The sequence below is a fragment of the Onychostoma macrolepis genome, chromosome 11 (assembly GCF_012432095.1).
Source record: "Onychostoma macrolepis isolate SWU-2019 chromosome 11, ASM1243209v1, whole genome shotgun sequence".
Classification (NCBI taxonomy): domain Eukaryota; kingdom Metazoa; phylum Chordata; class Actinopteri; order Cypriniformes; family Cyprinidae; genus Onychostoma; species Onychostoma macrolepis.
In genome coordinates, this window is record NC_081165.1 from 11,649,403 (window position 1) to 11,671,771 (window position 22,369).

The 22,369-nt window shown below is 37.5% G+C and overlaps 1 protein-coding gene across 3 annotated transcripts in view; it reads right to left on the reverse strand.

The window, feature by feature from the left end:
• camkvb (CaM kinase-like vesicle-associated b) overlaps positions 1 to 22,369 on the reverse strand; it is a 65,108-nt gene that overhangs the window by 14,644 nt on the left and 28,095 nt on the right. For 2 of the 3 annotated variants that reach the window (XM_058790860.1, XM_058790859.1), the window contains 4 exons: positions 8,791 to 8,898; positions 8,165 to 8,296; positions 4,694 to 4,768; positions 2,671 to 2,809 (listed from right to left, as the gene is read on the reverse strand). In XM_058790860.1, coding sequence (XP_058646843.1) covers positions 2,671 to 2,809; positions 4,694 to 4,768; positions 8,165 to 8,296; positions 8,791 to 8,885 — 441 coding nt within the window. In that variant the 5' untranslated portion in view covers positions 8,886 to 8,898. Of the gene's footprint in view, positions 1 to 2,670; positions 2,810 to 4,693; positions 4,769 to 8,164; positions 8,297 to 8,790; positions 8,899 to 18,140; positions 18,285 to 22,369 lie in introns of all 3 variants that reach the window. The other variant, XM_058790861.1, reaches the window with a different exon arrangement.

Genomic DNA, 22,369 nt, shown 5'->3' on the forward strand with positions numbered 1-22,369 from the left:
TGGTTTGCGGTTTTTTGGGCTACTTTTGTAATGTACCGCGGCCACCCAAAGTGTATATAGACAAATAAAAATTAAAATAGATCCTTTTACTAATGTGTATTATGTAAGGGATAATCAACGGCTAGCTGTGCATTAAACGATTTGAATGCACGACGTGGAGGCGAAGAACCACCCGACGCGCAGCCTCTGCGAAGTTGTTAATTATTGTTAATAATTGTTAATTATTGTTAACAATGTTAAACATTGTTAACAATGTTAATGACATTGCGCTGCAATATTTGACCGGAACGATAAAAATGACGGTTATTTTCGTCTGTATTACTATTCAACTCTAACTGTATGTTACAATGGTTACCAATGTTTATAGGAAGCGCATTAATATAGAACGTGATTAAACTGACCTGGAACTACCTGTGCGGTTCAACGAATTTAATCAACACCTTTTATAGTCGTGGCCTAATGGTTAGGGAGTCGGGCTTGTAACCTGAAGGTTGCTGGTTCGATTCTCGCGCCGGCAGGAATTGAAGGTGGGGATTGTAAATGAACAGCACTCTCTCCACCTTCGATACCATGACTTAGGTGCCCTTGAGCAAGGCACCGAACCCCTAATTGCTCCCCGGGCGCTGGAGCAAGGCTGCCCACTGCTCTGGGTGTGTGTTCCCTGTGTGTGTGTGTGTGTGTGCACTTGTTCACTATTCACTGCTGTGTGTGTGCACTTGGATGGGTTAAATGCAGAGCACCATTTCGAGTATGGGTCACCATACTTGACAATACGTCACGACTTAACTTAACTGAACACCTGCCAGCCAATCAGAATCGAGTATTCAGACAGACCATGACATAAACTTGAAATGTATACCTGGCAACTTAAGAACGGAGAGGTAGTTGTAACGTCAAACAACGTGAGTTTCAGCAGAGCATACATGTTAAAGCTTTTACACAGCAGAAATAAACTTGATAACAGCCACTATAGATTATATAAGATAATAAACACACGATTACGATAGATATGGTCTGTATGTGATTTTTTTTAAATGAATGTGTACGTCTGAAATGCTAATTTGTGCAGCGATATAAAAGGCTATGAATAGCATATTTTAACAACAGTAAACGACCAAATTCCACATGTGATCGCAAAAGGAAGTTATTACAAACACTCGATGGTGGTTTAAATTGAGTTCTGAGTAAAAGTGTACTATTAATATCATAATCATATCTGTCTTATGTAGCATGATGCTAATGTTAGCTCTAATGCACCTGCAGAACAGGTCCAATTCTTCTTCATAATGCATTTTGTCATAATACTTCACGTAAGGTCGCAAGAAATGTTTTGATGTATTTATTTAGAAATACTTTTGATAATAGTTGGGTAAATGTATACTGGGATTGAAGTGATGTGGCTTCGTAAATGTTTTATTGCCAGTTTAAAGGCTGATAATGGCTGAATAAAAACAAAAGAATAATGATAAAAGAATAATAAGGATTATGTCTCATACCTGGCAGAAGTGTGAAAGGTTCTGTTTCCTTAAACTAGTTTGTCATGCATTTCTTTTTCAACACATTTACAGGTAAATCCTAGTATTTAAAATTTGTGATTAATCATGATTAAGTCCACGACTGTGATTAATGCGATTCAATTTTTTAATCGATTGACAGCACTAATAAAAACTAAGTTACATTTTTATGTTTCTTCTGTGTGCAGTTGCGTTCATATATTTTGATTTCTCCATGAGCTTGTTTCACATACAGACAGGCTGTGTGAGCCTCAACTGGCACGACCTTGTTACTGCTGATTATCCATTATAAATTGATGTTTACACCAAATGTAATAAAATCAGAATCATTCTCACCAAAATTTCGGTTCCTCCGTTGCAGCTCGCTGTTCTAAATTAAAGGATTTGGATGATGACTGGTAATCTTTTATATGTTAATGACATTAATTAGGAATCATTTACAAGGCAGAGAGCTGAAACCATTCAGTTACGTGCAAGTTCAAGATCATTTGTGATTCATAAATTTCACATCTGAAAGAGAGGTGCACATGCATTTTCTGTGTACGTTCATTCTATGAATCACACGTACGCATATTTGAAAGATGATCATAAGATCAAATTTAGGATGGTTTCTGCGCAACATTTTATAAATGAGGCCCCACTGCTAAAAGTCCTGATACATAATCTTGATACTTTTAAGTATTTTCCCTTTGTTTTCCAGTAAAAATATCTTCTTTTTCTTTCACAATTGGCAAATTATTTCCTTTCTGTATTTTAGACACAAACCTTAGTAAATGTTAGTAGATTTATGCTTAAATCAATAAAGCCACAATTTGCCAATAAACAAATAAGAATAAACAAAATTTAAATTAAAATCTATTTTACTTGATAAGCAAACAGCTTTTGCTAATGTTTGATGCTTAACAAGAAAATTTACTGAAGAATTTACCAAAAGAGTATATCATTTATTAACAGCCCAAAAAAAAAAAAGGATTTTTGAGATTGAGATAACAATAAACAAACAGATCTGTAATCATTACACAAAAAAATGAAAGTGCTTCCCTAAAATGTAGCTTAAAAACCAAAACAGAATTGTGTGTCTTGTGTGGAAGTTTCTAGGTAATAGGGTTAATTAATTATGAACAAGATGACCACCAGAGGGCACTGTGTGGTGTACCTTTAGGTTCCTATGAACAATCTTCAGGCTGTGCAGGTAAGCAACTGCCTCCATCACCTGTCTGATAACATTACTGGTGTCCCTCTCAGAATAATAGCCTTGATCCAGAATCCAGTCAAATACCTCCCGACCTGTGGCTCTGCAAGAAAACACAACATGCTGAGCTGCTTTTTCTGTGGAATTATGAATTATTCACACCCTGCTTTAAACGTTGGCACCTTCAAAAGCTTTACTTGATCACGCAGATGTAGCAGACGCAAATCATCCAGTCCACGCCACACATACAGCGTACAGCAGGGATGAGGCATTAAAATAATAAATGCAAATCCAAACAGACAGGTAGGAATGTGACAAGGACGAGGCGAAATAATCGTGCTAGGACAGTCTGAGCGCAGGGTTTATTTCTGTTATGTCTCAGGCAACAGTAACAGCAGCTTTAGCCTCTTGAAGTCAGTATCAACATGATTAGAAGGGAACCTTTGTCGCCAAACAACCTTTTCCAGAGGAATTTGTTTTATGCAGCTTTTCTCAGTCTTTTGCAGCAATGCATTTGGTACCTGTATGTTGCCTGAGAGACAGGCGGCAGCTTTCAAATGTTTTTTTCAAAATTATACATATTACTATGACATATTATTAGGACATACAGAGTGACAACTGATATTTAAATGCATTTTATGTAAGTAGTCTGCTAAACTGTTATAAAGATTAGTGATGGGAAGATCGGATCATTTTACTGACTCGGATCTTTGAATCTCGTTCATCAAAATGAATAAATCTTTTTTTAAGTCATTGTGCTCATTTCAGCAGAATATATTCAGCCAAATTCCACGACACAACTACTTGCGCGGCATTTCGAATAGGACTGTTAATGCAATAAAACTATAATGCAACCAAGGTCAGATTATGAGAAACAGAAACAATTAATTCATTGTTTCAGATTATGCAATCTGTTAGTTTCCCTCACCTCCCGATCTGTATCGTTCTTTCTTTTGTCATGTCACATCCCTGTAAACTGAAGCTACTGTATGCAGTCTGTACCGGAAACAGAAATGATTAGTTCATCTCTCGATTATTCGGATTCAAGTAGTTCGTTCCCAGCCCCAGAGGATATAATGCTAAGCAGTCCCAGAAACAGATTCGATTAGCTCATCTCTTGAGTCTTTGGGTTCGAGTTGTTCTTTTGTCACGTGCTAGTTTCCTGGCTCAGTATCTTATGACAAATACAAACATTATATGTAAGAAACAAATATTATATGTTGGTATATTTGCTTTATCAGAGTGATTTTTCCTCATCATACTGATAAAGTTTAAAGCCTCTTTATTACCACATTATGTTAACCATCATGACAGAAATTCACAAATGTATAAATTGCGAGAAATAAAAAAGCTACAATTTGAGACCAGAAACGCATAACATTACTGTAAGCATGTTTGTTAGGAAGTTTGGGAATTATTAACTCATTTCTGTATCAAATACTGTTGTCATGTCATGTGACAAAAGAACGAGCGACTCAGACCCGAAGACTCGAGAAGTGAACTAATCATTTCTCTATCCGGTACAGACTGCATAGCGCCTATAGAGCTGTCACTGGATGAACAAATGACTCGAGAGGTGATCGAGCATATGCACGGTCAACACGACATGAACGAATCTCTCGCTGAGACGACTCATTGTTCTCCAGTCATATTAATGATTAGTTCAAATTGAACGAATCATTCATGAACGAAACATCACTGATAAAGATCTCAGTGGCTTACATTACAATCTATAAGAATTTCATATTACTTTTTATTCAGCAACTGCACCAAACTGCATATTTTTGCTTAGTTTCCTCTGGAAAAAATTTGTATTTTCCTCCTCAAGTATCAGCTCCATATTCTCACTATATCATATGAGATTATACAAAAAACCTTGATGTATCAAATACGATACTCAATACAAAAACACATATGCAGATTTTTTAAGATTGTTTTTTTATATTTCGTCTAAAGGTAAAAAAAAAAAACGGATTTGAGGACTTACAGCTCAAGGAACAGGTAGTACTCTTTCCGCGTCTCATAGACATCGACCAGCTGGAGGATGTTGGGGTGTTTCACCCTGGGGAGGAGAGATGGACAATCAGTTAGGAGACAGTTTGTGGCACACAGGAGGTTGATGCACATGTAGCTCTGTGCCCAGATTTATCCCGGCCTGCCGTCACACTCGTGCCCCATCTGCCACTGTCATCCAACGCCAGACACACACGCCTGCATCCCTACTATTTGCATTTCACATGGATTCCTTTATCCGCTATAATCATATTTAATTAAACAACAAATGTCAGTATTATCATTAATGCTCTGTGGCTGAATCACATCAGTTCAAATCAACATTTATGTATATATGCTTTATGTAATTGCTTTCAAGTATATGCCAGCCTGAAGATGCAGCTTCCCATGGTTTCTTCTTCATTTACTAAATCTGCTTTTTCTTGCCACTGCCGCCATTGACTAATCACTGGAGTGTTTGAAACACATTATTCTTATTTTAAAGTAACTTTTCAACAATACGTATTATGAAAAAGCCCTATTTAAATAAATTGAGATGAACTGAATAGCAGATGCAACAAAGTTTGCAAGAAACTTCCCTTAAAGCATATTACATTTTAATTCCAGCACGTATAATCGTATAATTTAATTCATTATGTAACACGGACACTATAAAGAAGTGTTTCAGAATTTTGTAAAGGTGGTTATGTCAGCCAACTTTTAAATTAAGAAATTAATACACTGATTATGCTTTGAAGACACTAATGTGCTCTTATGCCAGCAATTGAGAGGGGAACTAAAGGTGAACCATAAAAAAAGCTCATTCTAAAAGTGACATTTCTTTTATGTGTTATTCATGAGCTGTTGTGATTTGTGAGCGGGACGCAAACGCAGCAATGCAGGATCAAAGTGACATCAGTGACTCAGAAGATCAGCCTTTTAGATGCAGAATAATCATATATAATCATACACTGTGCAAAGCATTTATATCTAATATCTTAAAGCTTTGACATGTTTGGTATATTTAACAAAATGCTTTGCACCATTAGGTGTTTCCACTCTTTTGAGATGACTGAAAATGTCAATAATGAACATAGGCTACACACAGGGCCGCATTAAGACCTCACTGGGCCCCGGGGCTATGACTTACTGCAGGGCCCTCCATCACAATAATTATATATATAGCTTTAAATAGGATTTTTATCCTATCAACATTTTTGATGCACTGAAATTTCATAATTCTTGTTACTAATTACAATATCACAAAAAATAATACTAGCCTAAGTAAAACCAAGCTTACTTAAGACAAGTAAACAGTCATGACAAGAGAACAAAGATACATAAATCAACCCACTTGAAAAACTTAAAATACTGAATAAAAAACATTATATTGTATAAAGTAAATATACAAATAGAACTGTATAAATTCAATATAGATTAATTCTTATTTTACAAAAGTGATTCAGTCAAGGACATGGAGTGATTTTCTTTCTGATGTTTGATTCACATTATTGACACAAATGGCAACAGCAGCTATATCAGGCTGCTTTTGAGGAATAGTTCACCCAAAAATGAAAATTCTGTTGTTTTTCTTAAACTGTATGAGTTTCCTTCTGCTGTTGAACACAAAATAATATATTGGGAACAATGCTGGTAACCAAAAAGCTGCTGCATGACTTTCATAGTATGAAAAAAAAAAAAAAGACAGAAATAAAAATACACTATTAGGAGTCAATGGGGCCCAGAAACCTTCTTGTTATGAACATTCTTCAAAATATCTTCTTTTATGTTGAGGTGAACAAAGAAATTCATACAGGTTCAGAATAACTCGAGGCTGAGTAAATGATGACAGTATTTAGATTTTTGGGTGATCTATCCCTTTAAAATCACATCATACAATGCCAGGAACTCACATAGCCTACACTTCACATGCATGCTTTATCTTTAACTATAATGTTCATGTAAGACACAAATGACTGTTTACGAGGATACTCGCATTTTGACACATAGGCCTAACCATATTTGAACGTTTAAGCTCAAGGCGCGAAAAAGAACTCAAGTTTAGGCAGGTGCTTAACGTGCTGCGCGTTTTTAGGCTATAACGCGTGCATCTGCCAAAATAAATTCTGCCCCGCTTCTTAATGTCCCTGAACAGTTAAATTTGTTTTTAAACCACAATGTTTAAAATGAGTTTAAATGATAAGCTAACATCATTAAGCTAAACGATTTACATATTTCTACCGGATTATTTCTCAACCCAAAAGCGAATATAGGCCTATAGAGCTTGTTCAGATACAACAAGCAATATACATCCATCAAGTTAATAATCAAACTAACCTAAAATCTGTGGCGACAATGACGCTATGTTTTTATCTACTCCATGTGTCCGGTCCGCTTGCTGTACCATAACTTCCACTCCATCATCAGCTTTAGTAAAATAACCTAACAGCTGGGAATTTTACTGACTAACTCATGTTTTTCCCTCTCTCCTTATTTTTATTTTTTTAGAATAGCCCCTCTCTCACATTTTATTTATTTATTTTTTTTGAATAGTTGACATTTTTACTTTTCGAAGATTGTTCTTTGCATGACCATTTCCAGATTATGCCAGAACGAAGCGAAGAGAGGTGAGTGCGGACGCAGCGGTCACCTGATAGATAGTCTACACAGGTCGTTCAAAAGCAATATATAAAATAAATGCATTTGATTGGTGAAAAAAAAATGCAAATGTTACGTTTCAATCTCTAATGGTACTGCACTGAAATTTATGGAAAAGCTCCACTAAATAATAGCGCTAATAAGTGGGGGGCGTGGTGGGGCTTTGGCAATCGGCGCTACCAATGACCAGTCAATCTACTCCACAGCCAATCATGGGCCCCCTACTTGCTTGGGCCCCGGGGCTTCAACCCCGCCTAGCCCAATGGTTAATGCCCTGGCTACATATAGCTTCACAAGGCAAGAAGCTTTTTGTTAAAACTCACTGTTGTTTCACTTTTTACTAAATTAAAAAAATTATAATAAGCAATTTGCAAGCTATTTTTGTGCCATTAAACTGAATATGTTATTCAAATCAAGCTTATGTAATACAGATAGACTTTTGCACTCACATATTTGCATTGGGCAAGTTTCAGACATTATGCAGTAAAAATAAATTATTAATAAACTGCATCTATCACAATTTATCTAACACATTCAGCACTGCAATTGATTTAAGAAAAAGAAAAATCACTTTTTTGGAGTTATGGATGAGACAAAAAAAAAACTCGAGCTTCTGCAGTACACAAATCATCTTAGAGGAACAACAGTGTTTAATAGAGCTTTAAGAATCATTATTCATAAATGAAATAAATATGATTCTACTTAAACCAAATAAAATCAAAAGAGCAGATCTGAGGACACCAGAGGAAGTCCCATTCTATAAAATGATTGTTAAGGGTTTTAAAAAAGAAAACTATATGTAACTCACATCTTTAGGATGAGAATCTCGTTTTTGGCAGCCTTCCGCACCTTTCTTCCATCTTTCTTCAGGAATTTTTTGCAGGTGTACATTTTCAGTGTGTTCTTATCCTTCGCCCTGAAGATCTCACAGAACTCCTCCCTTGAGAAGAAAGTGATTTTATTGCTCTAATTACATTAGAATTTTAGAGTGAAATTAAGGAATAGTACACACAAAAATGAACTTTCTGTGAATTACTGTATTAAGTCTTCATACACAGCTAGAATACTCTATTCTAATTAATCAGTCACATTATTCGGTAAAACGTTTTCTCTAACTTTCCTACAGTGTACTAGTCTCTCATAACATTACACAGACTCACATAATCAAATTAATTCAAATCAATATTTCATATCTCTTTATATATTTATTTGGTAAGTAGCAGTATAATTAGAGGGATAGTGCACAGTCAGTTGATTATAATCACAAAATAATCCCCTTTGGGATGATACAAGAGCCATTCTGGATATATTTTGTGATAATTGCTGGCTGACCGCACATTATCCCTTTTAAAAAAAAGTACCTTCAAGAACATCTTCTGCAACTTACATGCAAAAATAAAAGGAAAGGATTGCAAAAAAACACATTTTACTCACGATTTAACAATCTGGCCCAGATCATATTTGTCTGTGATTTCTGTTGGACTGTTGTAGTCCTTCTTCTCACCAGGTTTTAAACAGCCGAATGGCATGGCCCACCCTGCCCTTGAGGGAAACAGAAAGATTGAGAGAGTTTACAGATCAACTTAAATCCAGTTGTCTGCAGTCAAAAATCATGTGAATATGCATTGTTCACCCACACCAGTCATTCTGGATTAATATGCATGCTGACTTGCAGTAATATCACGTTCAGTGACATTTTTAATTCCGAAGGGAAATAACAACTGTGCATAAACACCCCTCTTTGACATTCACAAACAAAACATATTTGGTGGCCCCGAACGTTGAGAACTGCTAAGGGATTTGTCTCTCTACCAATCTAATTTCCAGTGAAACAATATTCATGCAATTTATGGTGCTACACATGCAAAACTTGCCATCACAATGCTAGGGTGTTCTAGGTGGTTGCTATGGTTTTCTAATGGCGCTTTTGGACTGCACGGTACGGCACAGTACGGTTCAGAACGGCTCACTTTTGGGGGGTTTTCCACTGGGTACAGTACCTGGTACCTGGTACTTTTTTTAGTACCACCTCAGCTGAGGTTCCAAGTGAACCGTACTGTAACCAAAACGTGACGTGTAAACTCTGCTGATCACTGATTGGCCAGAGAGAATCGTCACTGCCTGCATCATTGAACTTGCTGCACGAGACACAACAGACCCGCTAGATTTAAATCAGCACAGCCAACGAAGGATCGAACGCAACTGTTTTGAATGAGCGCACCCTTCTTTTAACAACCAAAAAATGGCTGTTTTGTTGTCTGTTGAGGAAGTACAGACTGTCCTCTCGTTGATAGCCGAGGAGCGGATCCAGCGAGAGCTTGATTGAGCAACGCGGAATAAAAAAAAATTTCAGGAGTCACAGCAGTGCGGCTACGGCATTAGGCGGCGCAACTATAACGACATGTGAATAATCCCGCCCACTCTAAATCGGTACTAAACTGCAGTGGAAACACGAACCGAGCCGAACTGAGCTGTGCCGTGCCGTTCTGAACCGTGCCGAGCCGAGCCGAGTCGTACCAGGCAGTGGAAAAGCGTCATAAATGATTTTAATTGGTTTCCTACACTGTAAAAAAAATTAATTTTGAAAAATTGAGAAACTGACAATAACACACTGGCTCAATTAATGGCTTCCAAATAATTTTCCCCAAACAAAAAGATGCATTGTGGTAATAATTGTGGTTATAATTAGAAAAGTACAATTACCAAACATATTTAATTGTGCTCAAGTCAATCTATCAAGTCGAAGTGGAAAAACCACTGGTATGGTGAATTCAAGTGCAGTGGAGTGGAGCCTTCAGAATCAGCTGAAGGCCGAAACAATCACCAATCCCAAGAAGAGACAGATATTCATGGTGAAAATTCCGCTATAAAAGACGTTATGGTGAGTATTAAACACTGAAAGTATTTTTCCAAAGGTTTTGTGTTAGGACACGGTGTAAAGTTAGGTGGCATTATGCAGAATTGCGAGTTCATGCATTAATTGGTTTCATGATCTAGTTTTCCCAGTTACCCCATAACTATCTGCTGGTAGCCTATAGGTTTATTTTTCTCATGTCATATACCGTATGTGTACAATGCTGTTAGACCGACTTCTGAGATATTAATTTGATGCAATATGTGCACCATGTAACCACTGAATACAGTTAGTGTTGCTTAGACCAGGGGTTTTCAAACCTGTCCTGGAGGCTGCCCTGCCCTGCACGTTTTGTATGTCTCCCTCATCTAACACACCTGATTCAACTCATTATCTCATTAGTAGAGACTGCAAGACCTGAATTTGTTGTGTCTGATAAGGAAGACATACAAAATGTGCAGGGCAGGGGGGCCTCCAGGACAGGTTTGAAAGCCCCTGGCTTAGAACCAGGCACAGGTGTTGTCTGCTTCTTTCAGGGCTTATTTCCCTTTAATCAGCCTTGTAATGTTCATCCATTTATTTTTTCACTAGTGTCAGAAACTTTAAGCAGTTTAAAGCTGGATATATTTACATACTATGAAATAAACAATAAAGCATAACACTATTTGTCAATGTATATCTCATCCTCATTATATAATTAAATAATTTCTGTTCTGTCACTTGCCATATGTGATGCAGGAGAACATTATTATTTTTTAAAGGTTTTCAACTTATGCAGTGCCGCTTTTGAATCTTTTCTTTACATCAAGACATCCTGTTATGCATACTGAACGTATTCAGTGTTTTTCCTTGTTTAAAATCAGGTATTTTCACCAGATATCCTGTATTGGAATTGATTTGTAAATAAAGTGAAGTGATGATGTCAAATCTGTTGTCGGTGTTCTGTATTTTGTTTAATGTATTTCTGTTTTTATTTTTTTGTTTTATTTTTCTTTTGGGACATTGAGAAATAGTGAGAAAAGACATTTAATTGTACCAACAACACTGTTCGGTAAACAACATTTTTCTAGTGACTTATCATGTTATTTCAGATTAAGCCAATGTTTACAAACTGTTGCCACAATTGATAAAATTCACAGAAATTCAACTATGCCAACTAAAAAATGTAGCTAACATGCCAACTAAAAACAATTAGCTGTAACATGTCACTAGAAAAATTAGTTTTTTTTTTTTTTTTTTTTAATGGTGTTCTGTGTGCTTTCTAGAATATTGCTAGGATCACATAATTTTTATTTTTAGTTGTTGTTTTTTTTGGTTGGTTGGTCATTTAAATTTCACGTAAAAAGTTTTTATTATCTTTATTTAAATAGATCAGTATATATAAAATTATTTAATTTAAGTGTCATGTTTGTGATTTTTTTTAAATTTTTTTTTTCATGTGAGCTACAGCTTCTCAATTCAATTAAATTTTCACTTTATTGTTGGAATTTCTTCCAAAAATTGTCTCACATCCCATAGCGTTTACTGTCTAACATTAATTAACAGCAGTACACATTACACAATACAATACACACACACAAAAGTACACATTGGTACACATCCATCTGCAGTGCAAAAAGCTTAAGTACCTTCCATTCCTCAGAATCTTGCTGCCTATAAACCCCCTATTCTGGTTAATTAATTTTACTGATTGATGAACATAAGATTTACGTAATCTGTTCAATCTGGCATATGGTACTCTCAGTCTTCTATTATTATTTGTGTATTTGTGTATTTTGCTTTCATTTTATTACAAGTAGGCTAACAGCGCCCCCTACGGAATAAAAACTCCTTATTAAGCAGGCATTAGGACCCGGGGGAGTATGGAAGCAGAAAAATTACAATAGTTTTTGAAACATAAAGCATGCTGAATTCCACAAATCGAAAAAAAAGATGCATTGCAATCAACAGTGCTTGCATTTTAATGCCTTGTATTTCCAGGGCTTGCATTTTTAGGTTCTGAAATTTAACATAGTTGTTTATTTAAGCTGTGATATATATCCCTAATATATACAGGGAGGCAGTGTCTCCTCAAAATTGGATGAGAAAATAATCGATATTACAAAAATAAAACAGCGCAAATATGACTAAATATGATATTAAAAGTCTAAAAGTCACTCGTTTTTATAAAATAACACTGTCCAACGGCAATACCCGCAGGTAAAGTTACAGCAGAGGCTTGCCTCCCTTCAGTCCATTGACTTTCTACAGAGACCCCTATCGTGCCGTGACTTTTCTGGAGGCTCATTAAGATGAATGGGGGAAAGTCACATGAGAGGAGGCAATGTCTCCATCGCACTATAATTGGATATGATCGGTTATGATTGGATGTGATTGGTTCTTGCGATAAATTCCACCTCTTGTTTTCGTGCGAGCTCTCGGTCTGAATGAAGAAAATGATGGTGTTATTGACTAATTATAATGCAAGTAAACAACTCTCCCGCTTAAGGCCAAAGTATACTTCGGCCGTCCGTGTCCACACACCGTCCGCATTATGTCATTTTCGTCATCAGGAGGGCTCGCAAACAGCAGTGCACCCCATCCGTGTGCAGGCAATTTTTTGAGACCGCATAGACAGTGCGCGTTCAACAGCGCATGAGCAACAAAAAGGCAATGGGGTCTGGCTGCAGACTTGCACTTGCACTCTCAGTACTTGCACTCTCAGACACCTGCGCTTCTGCTAGTGACATCACTTGTAGTCTTTTTAATTTTTAAATTTTTTTATTTTATTCTATTTTTTTTTTTTTTTAATTGAATCACTCAACATTTTACAAGAGTAGCCAGGTGGTGAGGACGAGAAGAAAGAAATTAAATTACCATGTCACTTGCAATCGCGACTTGCACTTTCCACTTCCTGCAACGTTACTTGGAATCGACACAAATCATGCGTGTTGACAATGGAGACAAGACGCTCTGGTGGTTAAGCGATTAAAACTAATCAGTACCATAACAGTCTCTCATTAAGCATTTTTCTCCCATAGAAAACCATAAACACTTAATATGGCTTAGTGTATTAAGTGCTATTAAAAGACCAAATTCGATATACAGTTTATTAATATAATGTATATTTATATGTATAGCCTATATAGTGTTTTCTTCCCACACCGCAAAACGTGACATAATGTGGCATAACAGACTGAGATGATAGATTACTCCTCCTCATTATTAAAACTTAAGTAACATGTACAAGCAGAGCCCAAAATAATCGCAATGCGCAAAGTAAACTACAACCCGAATTCCGGAAATGTTGGGACGTTTTTTAAATGTGAATAAAATGAAAACTAAAAGACTTTCAAATCACATAAGCCAATATTGTATTCACAATAGGACATAGATAACATAACAAATCTTTAAACTGTTAAAATAAATGTTAAAGTTACAATTTTATGCACAAAATGAGTTCATTTCAAATTTGATGCCTGCTACAGGTCTCAAAATAGTTGGGATGGGGGCATACCATGGTTTAGTATCTACTCTTCTTTTCAAAACAGTTTGAAGACATCTGGGCATTGAGGTTATGAGTTTCTGGAGTTTTGGTGTTGGAATTTGGTCCCATTCTTGCCTGATATAGGTTTCCAGCTGCTGAAGAGTTCGTGGTCATCTTTGACGTATTTTTTGTTTAATGATGTGCCAAATGTTCTCTATAGGTGAAAGATCTGGACTGCAGGCAGGCCAATTCAGCACCTGGACTCTCCTACTACAAAGCCATGCTGTTGTAATAGCTGCAGTATGTGGTATTGCATTGTCCTGCTGAAATATACATTGTCTGGAGGGGAGCATATGTTTCTCTAAAGCCGTTATATACCTTTCAGCATTCATAGTGCCTTCCAAAACATGCAAGCTGCCCATACCATTTGCACTTATGCACCCCCATACCATCAGAAATGCTGGCTTTTGAACTGAACGCTGATGACACGCTGGGTGGTCTCCCTAATCTTCATCCCGGAGGACATGGCGTCTGTGATTTCCAACAAGAATGTCAAATTTGGACTCGTCTGACCATAGAACACTTTCCCACTTTGAAACAGTCCATTTTAAATGAGCCTTGGCCCACAGGACACAACGGCGCTTCTGGACCATGTTCACATATGGCTTCCTTTTTGCATGATAGAGCTTTTGTTGACATCTGCGGATGGTTGTGTTTCCCGACAGTGGTTTCTGGAAGTATTCCTGGGCCCATTTAGTAATGTCAATGACAGAATCATGCCGATGAGTGATGCAGTGTTGTCTGAGGGCCCGAAGACCACGGGCATCCAACAAAGGTCTTAGGCCTTGTCCCTTATGCACAGAGATTTCTCTAGTTTCTCTGAAACTTCTGATGATGTTATGCACATGATGTTATGATGAGATTTGCAAAGCCTTTGCAATTTGATGCTGAGGAACGTTGTTTTTAAAGTATTCCACAATCTTTTTATGCACTCTTTCACAGATTGGAGAGCCTCTGCCCATCTTTACTTCTGAGAGACTCTGCCTCTCTAAGACATCCCTTTTATGTTACAGACCTGATGTCAATTAACTTAATTAGTTGCTAAATGATCTCCCAGCTGAATCTTTTCAAAAATGTCTTGCTTTTTCAGTCCTTTGTTGCCCCCGTGCCAACTTTTTTGAGACCTGTAGCAGGCATCAAATTTGAAATTAGCTCATTTAGTGGATAAAAGTGTAACATTTCTCAGTTTAAACATTTGTTATGTTATCTATGTTCTATTGTGAAGTCTTTTAGTTTTAATTTTATTCAAATTTAAAAAACGTCCCAACATTTCCGGAATTCGGGTTGTACAGCCTTTTTTATATCATGAACTTTGTCCATTATGCTACATTACGTGTTTTATTTATAATTTTCAATGGGAGGAAAACGTTTAACATGCAATTTAAGACATTGTGTTCTGGGCTCGCCTGCTTGCCTGTATGGAGTTTTAATACCACTTCCTAATGCATTTCTTATCTGTCTGTATAGTTTGTCAACAATAAGACTTATAAGTTACTGAATTTGGTCTTTATCATCTTAGTCCGTTAGCCTAAGCCACATTATGCCACGTTTTGCAGTGTGGGAGGAAAACTCTATATAGGCTACATAGGCTATGCATATAAATATATGCATTTATATTAATAAACTGTAATAAAATGTATATCGAATTTGATCTTTTAATAGCTCTATCTTAATACATTAAGCCATATTAAGTGTTTATGGTTTTCTATGGGAGGAAAACGCTTAACGAGAGACTTTGCGCATTGCATTCATATTCTGCATCCACTGATTTGCAGGTCATGTCTTTTTCTCCTACAGATGAGTTGCAGGACCCTGTGCGTTATGGTACTAATTAGTTTTAATCGTTTAACCACCACAGTGTCTTGTCTCCATTGGCATCACGCACGATTTGTGTCGATTGCAAGTGACGTTGCAGGTAGCGAAAAGTGCAAGTCGCGATTGCAAGTGACATTGTAACTTAGTTTCTTTTTTCTTGTCTTCACCACCTGGATACTGTTGTAAAATGTTGAGCGATTCAATTAAAAAAATGATAAATAAATAGAATAAAACAAAAAATAAAGATTGCAAGTGACGTCACTAACGGAAGCGCAGGTGTCTGAGAGTGCAAGTCTGAGAGTGCAAGTCTGAGAGTGCAAGTACTGAGAGTGCAAGTGCAAGTATGAAGTCCTTAGATGTAGTATTCTGGATTCTCCAAAGATCGATTACATTAAATTATTGAATAAATTTATCACTGAACTTAGAGGATGGGTTAGCTGTAGTATCTGGGTGAGATTTATCCAGTGCAGGATTTAAAACAGCATTAAAATCACCACCCATCACTATAGAACAATCAATCTGCTCAAGTAATATATTGGAAATATTTGTGGAAAATGCACTGTCTGCCTCATTCGGGCAGTAAATGGAGACCAGTGCTAACCTGTCATTATGTATTTTACAGCGTATAAAAACAAATCTACCTTCATCATCATTCCCGGTATGTTCAATAGTTAAATGTAACTTCCTATCGACTAAGATAAGCACCCCCTTAGTTTTATTAGGAGCACAAGAGAAGGCTGCCAGTTTGTAATACTTGTTTTGAAAACGTGCCACATCGCATTATTTTAAATGAGACTCTTGTATCAGGACACAGGAAATCGATTTACGGTGCAAATATTCTAATATCCGGGTACGCTTAATAGGAGAATTTAGGCCATTCACATTCAATGATAAGATATTCAGAACATGCATTGTGTGCTCGAAATGCCAAGATTCTGTCGAAGTAAAGAGAAACAAAAGCAATGACATAAGTGACATGTAAACATTAGTATGTATCCTGGATACCAATCCGCCTAGATGCATAGTCCTTTTAAAAGAAAAGCAGAATAAATAAAAGTATTGATGTCTTTTGAAGGGCATAGAAAAAAAAACAAGAACAAGGAACGACAAACAACTGTGTATAAAAACCAAAGCAGACCGCACATTACTGAGAGTGCAGGTCTGCATAAACAACAGAAACAAATGTTGATCTGTGACCAGTCCACTTCAACGCAAGACATGTCCCCAAAAGGCCCACTGAGCCAAAAGCATAGTGATTGAACCTGCTCTCCATCAGCCCGAAGAATAATAATAATAATAAAGAAAAATAAAGAAAATAAATCATTATTATTTACAAATCAGCGAGACGAACGTGCAGGGCAGGGGCAAGATTCCAAAAAGAAATTAACAAGTGTCCATGGCCATCTTGTTATTGTCCTCTTCAGGACAGTTAGGATCACCACAGACCTCATCGTTAATTTTCCCTCGTTGAGCTGAGAGGATGGAGACGGTAGCCGACGCCTTCCCGCTGCTTTGTAGCGCTGCAGAATACGTCTTCAGTGACAGTGAAGTAACAAAATCCACCGCCTTTTGAGGAGAGACGAACATCATCTGCTCACCTTTGTGCTGTAGTTTAATTAACGCCGAATAGGTGAGGAAGGGCTGGAGACCAAGTGCTGTCATCTTCTTCAAGACTGGATTAAAGCTCTTTCTCTTGGTAGTTGTGGCTGGACTAAAGTCGGGAAAAAATAGTAGCGTGACATTGTCCTGCATATATTTCACCGGATATGCCTGCCGAGCACCCTTCAGGATCGCCGATCTGTCATGCCACCTTAGTACTCGGAAGATGAGAGTGCGTGGCCGATCAGAGTTTTTCCTTCCATCATACACGCGATGGGCCCGGTCAATCTCGATGTCACTGCCTTTCAGGGAAGGGATCCAATTGGAAAGATTAGCTTTGAGGAAGCCAGCTGCATCGGAGCCCTCCGCCCCCTCCGGCAACCCCACCATTCGTACGTTATTTCTCCTGCTCCTATCTTCAATGTCTGTAATTTTTTCGGTGAGTTGCTCCAGCTGATTTCTTAAGTTTGTGACTGTCCTCCTATCCTCACATGCAGCTGCTTGAACAGAATCGACCCGGCCACGTGTCTGTTTCGCCGCGATGACTAGCTTTTCAACTTCTGCTTTTAGCTCTTTTGCTAATAGTTGGTCGTTTGTATATCCAAATGTAGATCATGGAGGGCTGGGGTCAGTACAGAGTCTATCGCTTCTCTTTCAGTCGAAACACTACCGAATCGAGAGTACTTTGTTGCTCTTTAAGCGCTTGCTTGATACCGTTAGCTATAGCACCGTCGAGATCCTCTCTGGAGATGGTGGAATCTTTGAATTTTTTCTTTATTGGTGATTGTTCACTCTCTCTTTTCCGGCTGTCCTTGACTGCTGGGGTACTCATAGTGAGCTAAAATTCCCCTATTATGGATTTTTGAAAATTACCTTTCATGCAGTGTGTAACACAGCTCTAAGTGAAAGAAAACATGCTGCAAAATTTTAAATCTGAAAGTGCACCGTCTACAAAGTTACTAGGCTTGTTTGAGATGCGCCTCGCCTCACCTGAAATGTAGGCGAGAGTAGGCGGCTGCAGTGAGGGGAGGAGTGAAATAAGCGCAGTCAAGACGGGCAGTTCTGACCTCTCGAAGTGGAACAGATAGCCGAGATCAAAGGCAGATATTGCGTTATTCTCACTCATGTGCTGTGCTGTTGATAAACATGATATAATTTCAGTTCTTTTGTTTTTATATTAAAATAAATAGAATGAACAAGACACTCAAAGTCCCTGCTATTTAATTCCATACGAAAGGCATTTTTATCATCCATTTTTACTTTAATACAAACATGTATTTTAGATTTTTATAGAAATATGACAACAATCACATATCTCACACAGAGATCACACTGTCATAGTGTTTGGGAATATTCATGCATAATTTAAATGAAACCAGAAATCAGAATGATTTCAGAAATCACATGAAATCAGAAAAAAAGCATTTTAGAAGATAACGCAACATCACAGTTGTTTGAACCAATGAGCATTAAGCTGTATCGTCAGTCAGTCGTTTCCCAACATGCTTTTGATCATCGCAGTCGGTGGAGGGCAACTGCACCCGACTGCGCAATCCGACACAGCCGCCTTACCGTCGCGTGAGTTTTTTGGCATACGTCAGCATGACATCTAGGGTTGGGTACCGAAACCCGGTACCAATATGGCACCGGTACCTATGTAACCGGTATGTACTAGAACCGAATCAGAACGGAGATTTCGGTGCCTCATTTTGGTGCCATGCCTGAACGATCGATTGAAATATTTGTCCTTTGTTTATCCAAAACGAACTTAAGAAGCATCATCAGCGGCACCGCACGTGAAAAATAATTTCCCGAATGCGAAAATGCACGTGAACTCAAGTCGGAAAGCTCTAATAATACAAGTCCAACAAATCTTTGTAGTAACGCGAGCGTGTTGTTTTCACATTCCGACTTAAAAGCACAACTTGGGAAATGAGCGCATCCGAGCAACGCGTGAATGCAGAAATTACACTTGCTCTGACGGCAGCAGGTAGCCCTCCATTAACTAGCTGAGCTAAACATTCTTAAATTAAAATGCCTAAAGCTAAAAATGTATCTTGTATTCATGTTTTTAAACCTGTTGTCCAACAAAAGAGAACATTATAACCTTTTTAGTCCACAACACCAGTTAAATGCTTCCTTTTGTGATCTGATGTAGCTTCTTGTCACAGAATGAGGCAGAAAATGTTCCATAGGCTACTAATACATCGATTGGCAATGGATTATAAATATATTTAATTATTATGAAAATACCAGAGATGGCTTGAATAACACAGATAAACTATATATTGTCGTAGTCAAGAGTTTATTGTATTTGTTTTATCATTCAAAACGTTTATATCTTGTTTACTCCGTTACATCCATAGCAATGCATTTGTCCATATTGGGGATTTCCTGGAGCTTCATGAGTTCCGCTACTTCTGTGACTGGATATGTGGATTTTTTGTGCGAGGGCGCCCTCTGGCATCCAGTATGAATGAAAAAGACATCATGTGTTTAGTACTAATGGCCAATCCAATTACTAATTGGTCATTTTTATTTATTTTTTATTATTTTTAAGTATCGGTTCAGGCACCGTTTAGGCACTGGTACCATTTTAAAAGTATCGATTTGGCACCGGTATCGAAAAAAACCCGAACGATACCCAACCCTAACGACATCAGAGCAAGTCGGACATAACTCAGACCCTTTTCTAACCGGCATGCATCTCGTGGTGATCATTTCAGTTTTTTTATCGAAAAACTATTGTATGTGCAGATGAAATCAGGAGTAAATCAATTTAGGACTTTTGCTGACTAGACATTTCCCTTGATTTCACTGGATTAACATTGGATTATGCTAAAACGATGAATGGATTTCATTGTGATGCTAGTCAACAGCTGTAAACACTTAATACACTGTTAATAAATGTCATAATGATCCATTTAGATCAATTATGACTTTGTTTCTGGACAGAATGATTAAAGAACCTGTGTGCTCGTAGTCTTGGAAATTGCGTAATGCAAGCCAATGAGATTTAACCAGGCAATTCAAGCCAGCTCTTGCTAGTTTTGAGTACAATATGCATCAGATGGTCAGTGAATGAATTATGGGTGGTTGTGGGTGTGCAATTTGAGACTAGGCTATAAGACACATTGCCCCACACTAAGAAACGACTTGTACAGCTGACTTAATTAGTTTCATCATAAGACTATGGTAATATGTGAGCACTACAGGGTCTACAGAGTTTATACTGTAGCAAAACAAAAGGCAGAAAAAAAGGACAAAATGCGCATATAGTCAAGCAGAACAGGGACACACTCTCTGATTTACTGTATATACTGGCTTCTAAGACGCACAGATTGTGTCCTTAATTCTCTCCCTCTCTCATTTCACTTGTTCCTCATTTCTCCTCTCTCGCTGTGCTCTTTATCTTGTTCCTTCCCTCTTTGTTCGTTTTTGTAAACCTACAATGCAAAGAAATTTATGTAAGTGATGAAGCTCTCTGCTCTGTGATTAATTACACATCTATTTGCTGTGTAAATTGCATTGAGCTCCTTAAAGGCATAGTTCACCCCAAAATAAAAAAATAAAAATCTGTCATTCTTTACTCTTTCATGTTGTTCCAAACCCGTACAATTTACCTTCATGCATGGAACTCAAAAGGAGAAATTTTGATGAAATTGCTGTTATATATACGATGAAAGCATTACTGGGTTTAGAAATTTGTGTCAATGATCCATAAAAAGGGCCTTTCTTCATAATTTCCAAACAAAATAAATGTATAAATGGCACACTAAATTCGATACAGTATATAATATAAATAGCATAAATAATTCCAGATAATTGCATAAATGCATTAATTAAATAATTGTTAACATATTAATATTGATCATATTTTATTTGCTGACTGTTATTAATTTCCCAGAGAGAGACTGTTACTCTCTCCGCATCCATATGCATTGATATTACTAACACAGCATAATGGGCCATTTGGCATAAGCACAGAACGTATATAAAGCATTATAATCTAGGTATCTGGCCTGCAGGTCTATGGCAGAACACAGACAAGGTGATCAATAATTTGAAATGTTTTAAAGCTGCCTTTGTACTCTAGCCAATACCATCAGCTTCTGTATCATCAGTGATTTTCTGCTGACAGAAAAAAAGGTTTAAAGGTGGGTGGACATCTGAAAGAAATAGTTCACACAACAATAGAAAATTTACTTAAAGTGTTACTCCACCCCAAAATGAAAATTTTGTCATTAATCACTTACCCCCATGTCGTTCCAAACTCGTAAAAGCTTTGTTCGTCTTTGGAACACAATTTAAGATATTTTGGATGAAAACCGGGAGGCTTGTGACTGTTCCATTGAAGTAAATAACACTGTCAAGACCCAGAAAAGTATGAAAGATATCATCAAAATAGTCCATCTGCCAACAGTGGTTCAATCTGAATGTTATGAAGCGACAAGAATACTTTTTGCACACAAAGAAAATAAAAATAACGACTTTATTCAACGATTCGTCTCTTCCGCGTTTCCTCCGAGTCACCGTAGCACCATTTTGGAGCAGCTGACGTAGCGCCGTGCGGTGCGGCTGACACAGAACAGCGTACACGGTTTGAGTGCAGCAGATATTCTCCAAAATGGCACTACGGTGACTTGGAGGAGACGAATTGTTGAATAAAGTCAAAGCTTCATAGCATTCAGATTGAACCACTGATGGACTATTCTGACGATGTCTTTCATACTTTTCTGAGCCTTGACAGTGATATTTACTTGGCAGTCAATGGGACAGTCACAAGCCTCCCGGTTTTCATCCAAAATATCTTAAATTGTGTTCTGAAGACGAACAAAGCTTTTACGGGTTTGGAACGACATGGAGGTAAGTGATTAATTACAAAATTTTCATTTTGGGGTGGAGTAACCCTTTAACATTAACTCTCCCTCAGGACATCCAAGATGTAGATGAGTTTTGTCTCTTAATTGCAAAAGATTTTGAGAAATGTAGCATTACATTACTTGCTCACAAATGGATCCTCTGTAGTGAATGGGCGCCGTCAGAATGAGAGTCCAAACAGCTGATAAAACATCACAATAATCCACAATTATTGCAACGTCATTTTCCCAAGATAACAGCTCTGAGTTTTCTCCTACAATGCCTGATGTGTTTGGAGAACACCTGATAAGAGAATCACATACAGAATCTCTCCAGATCCTTCAGATTTCCAGATCCAT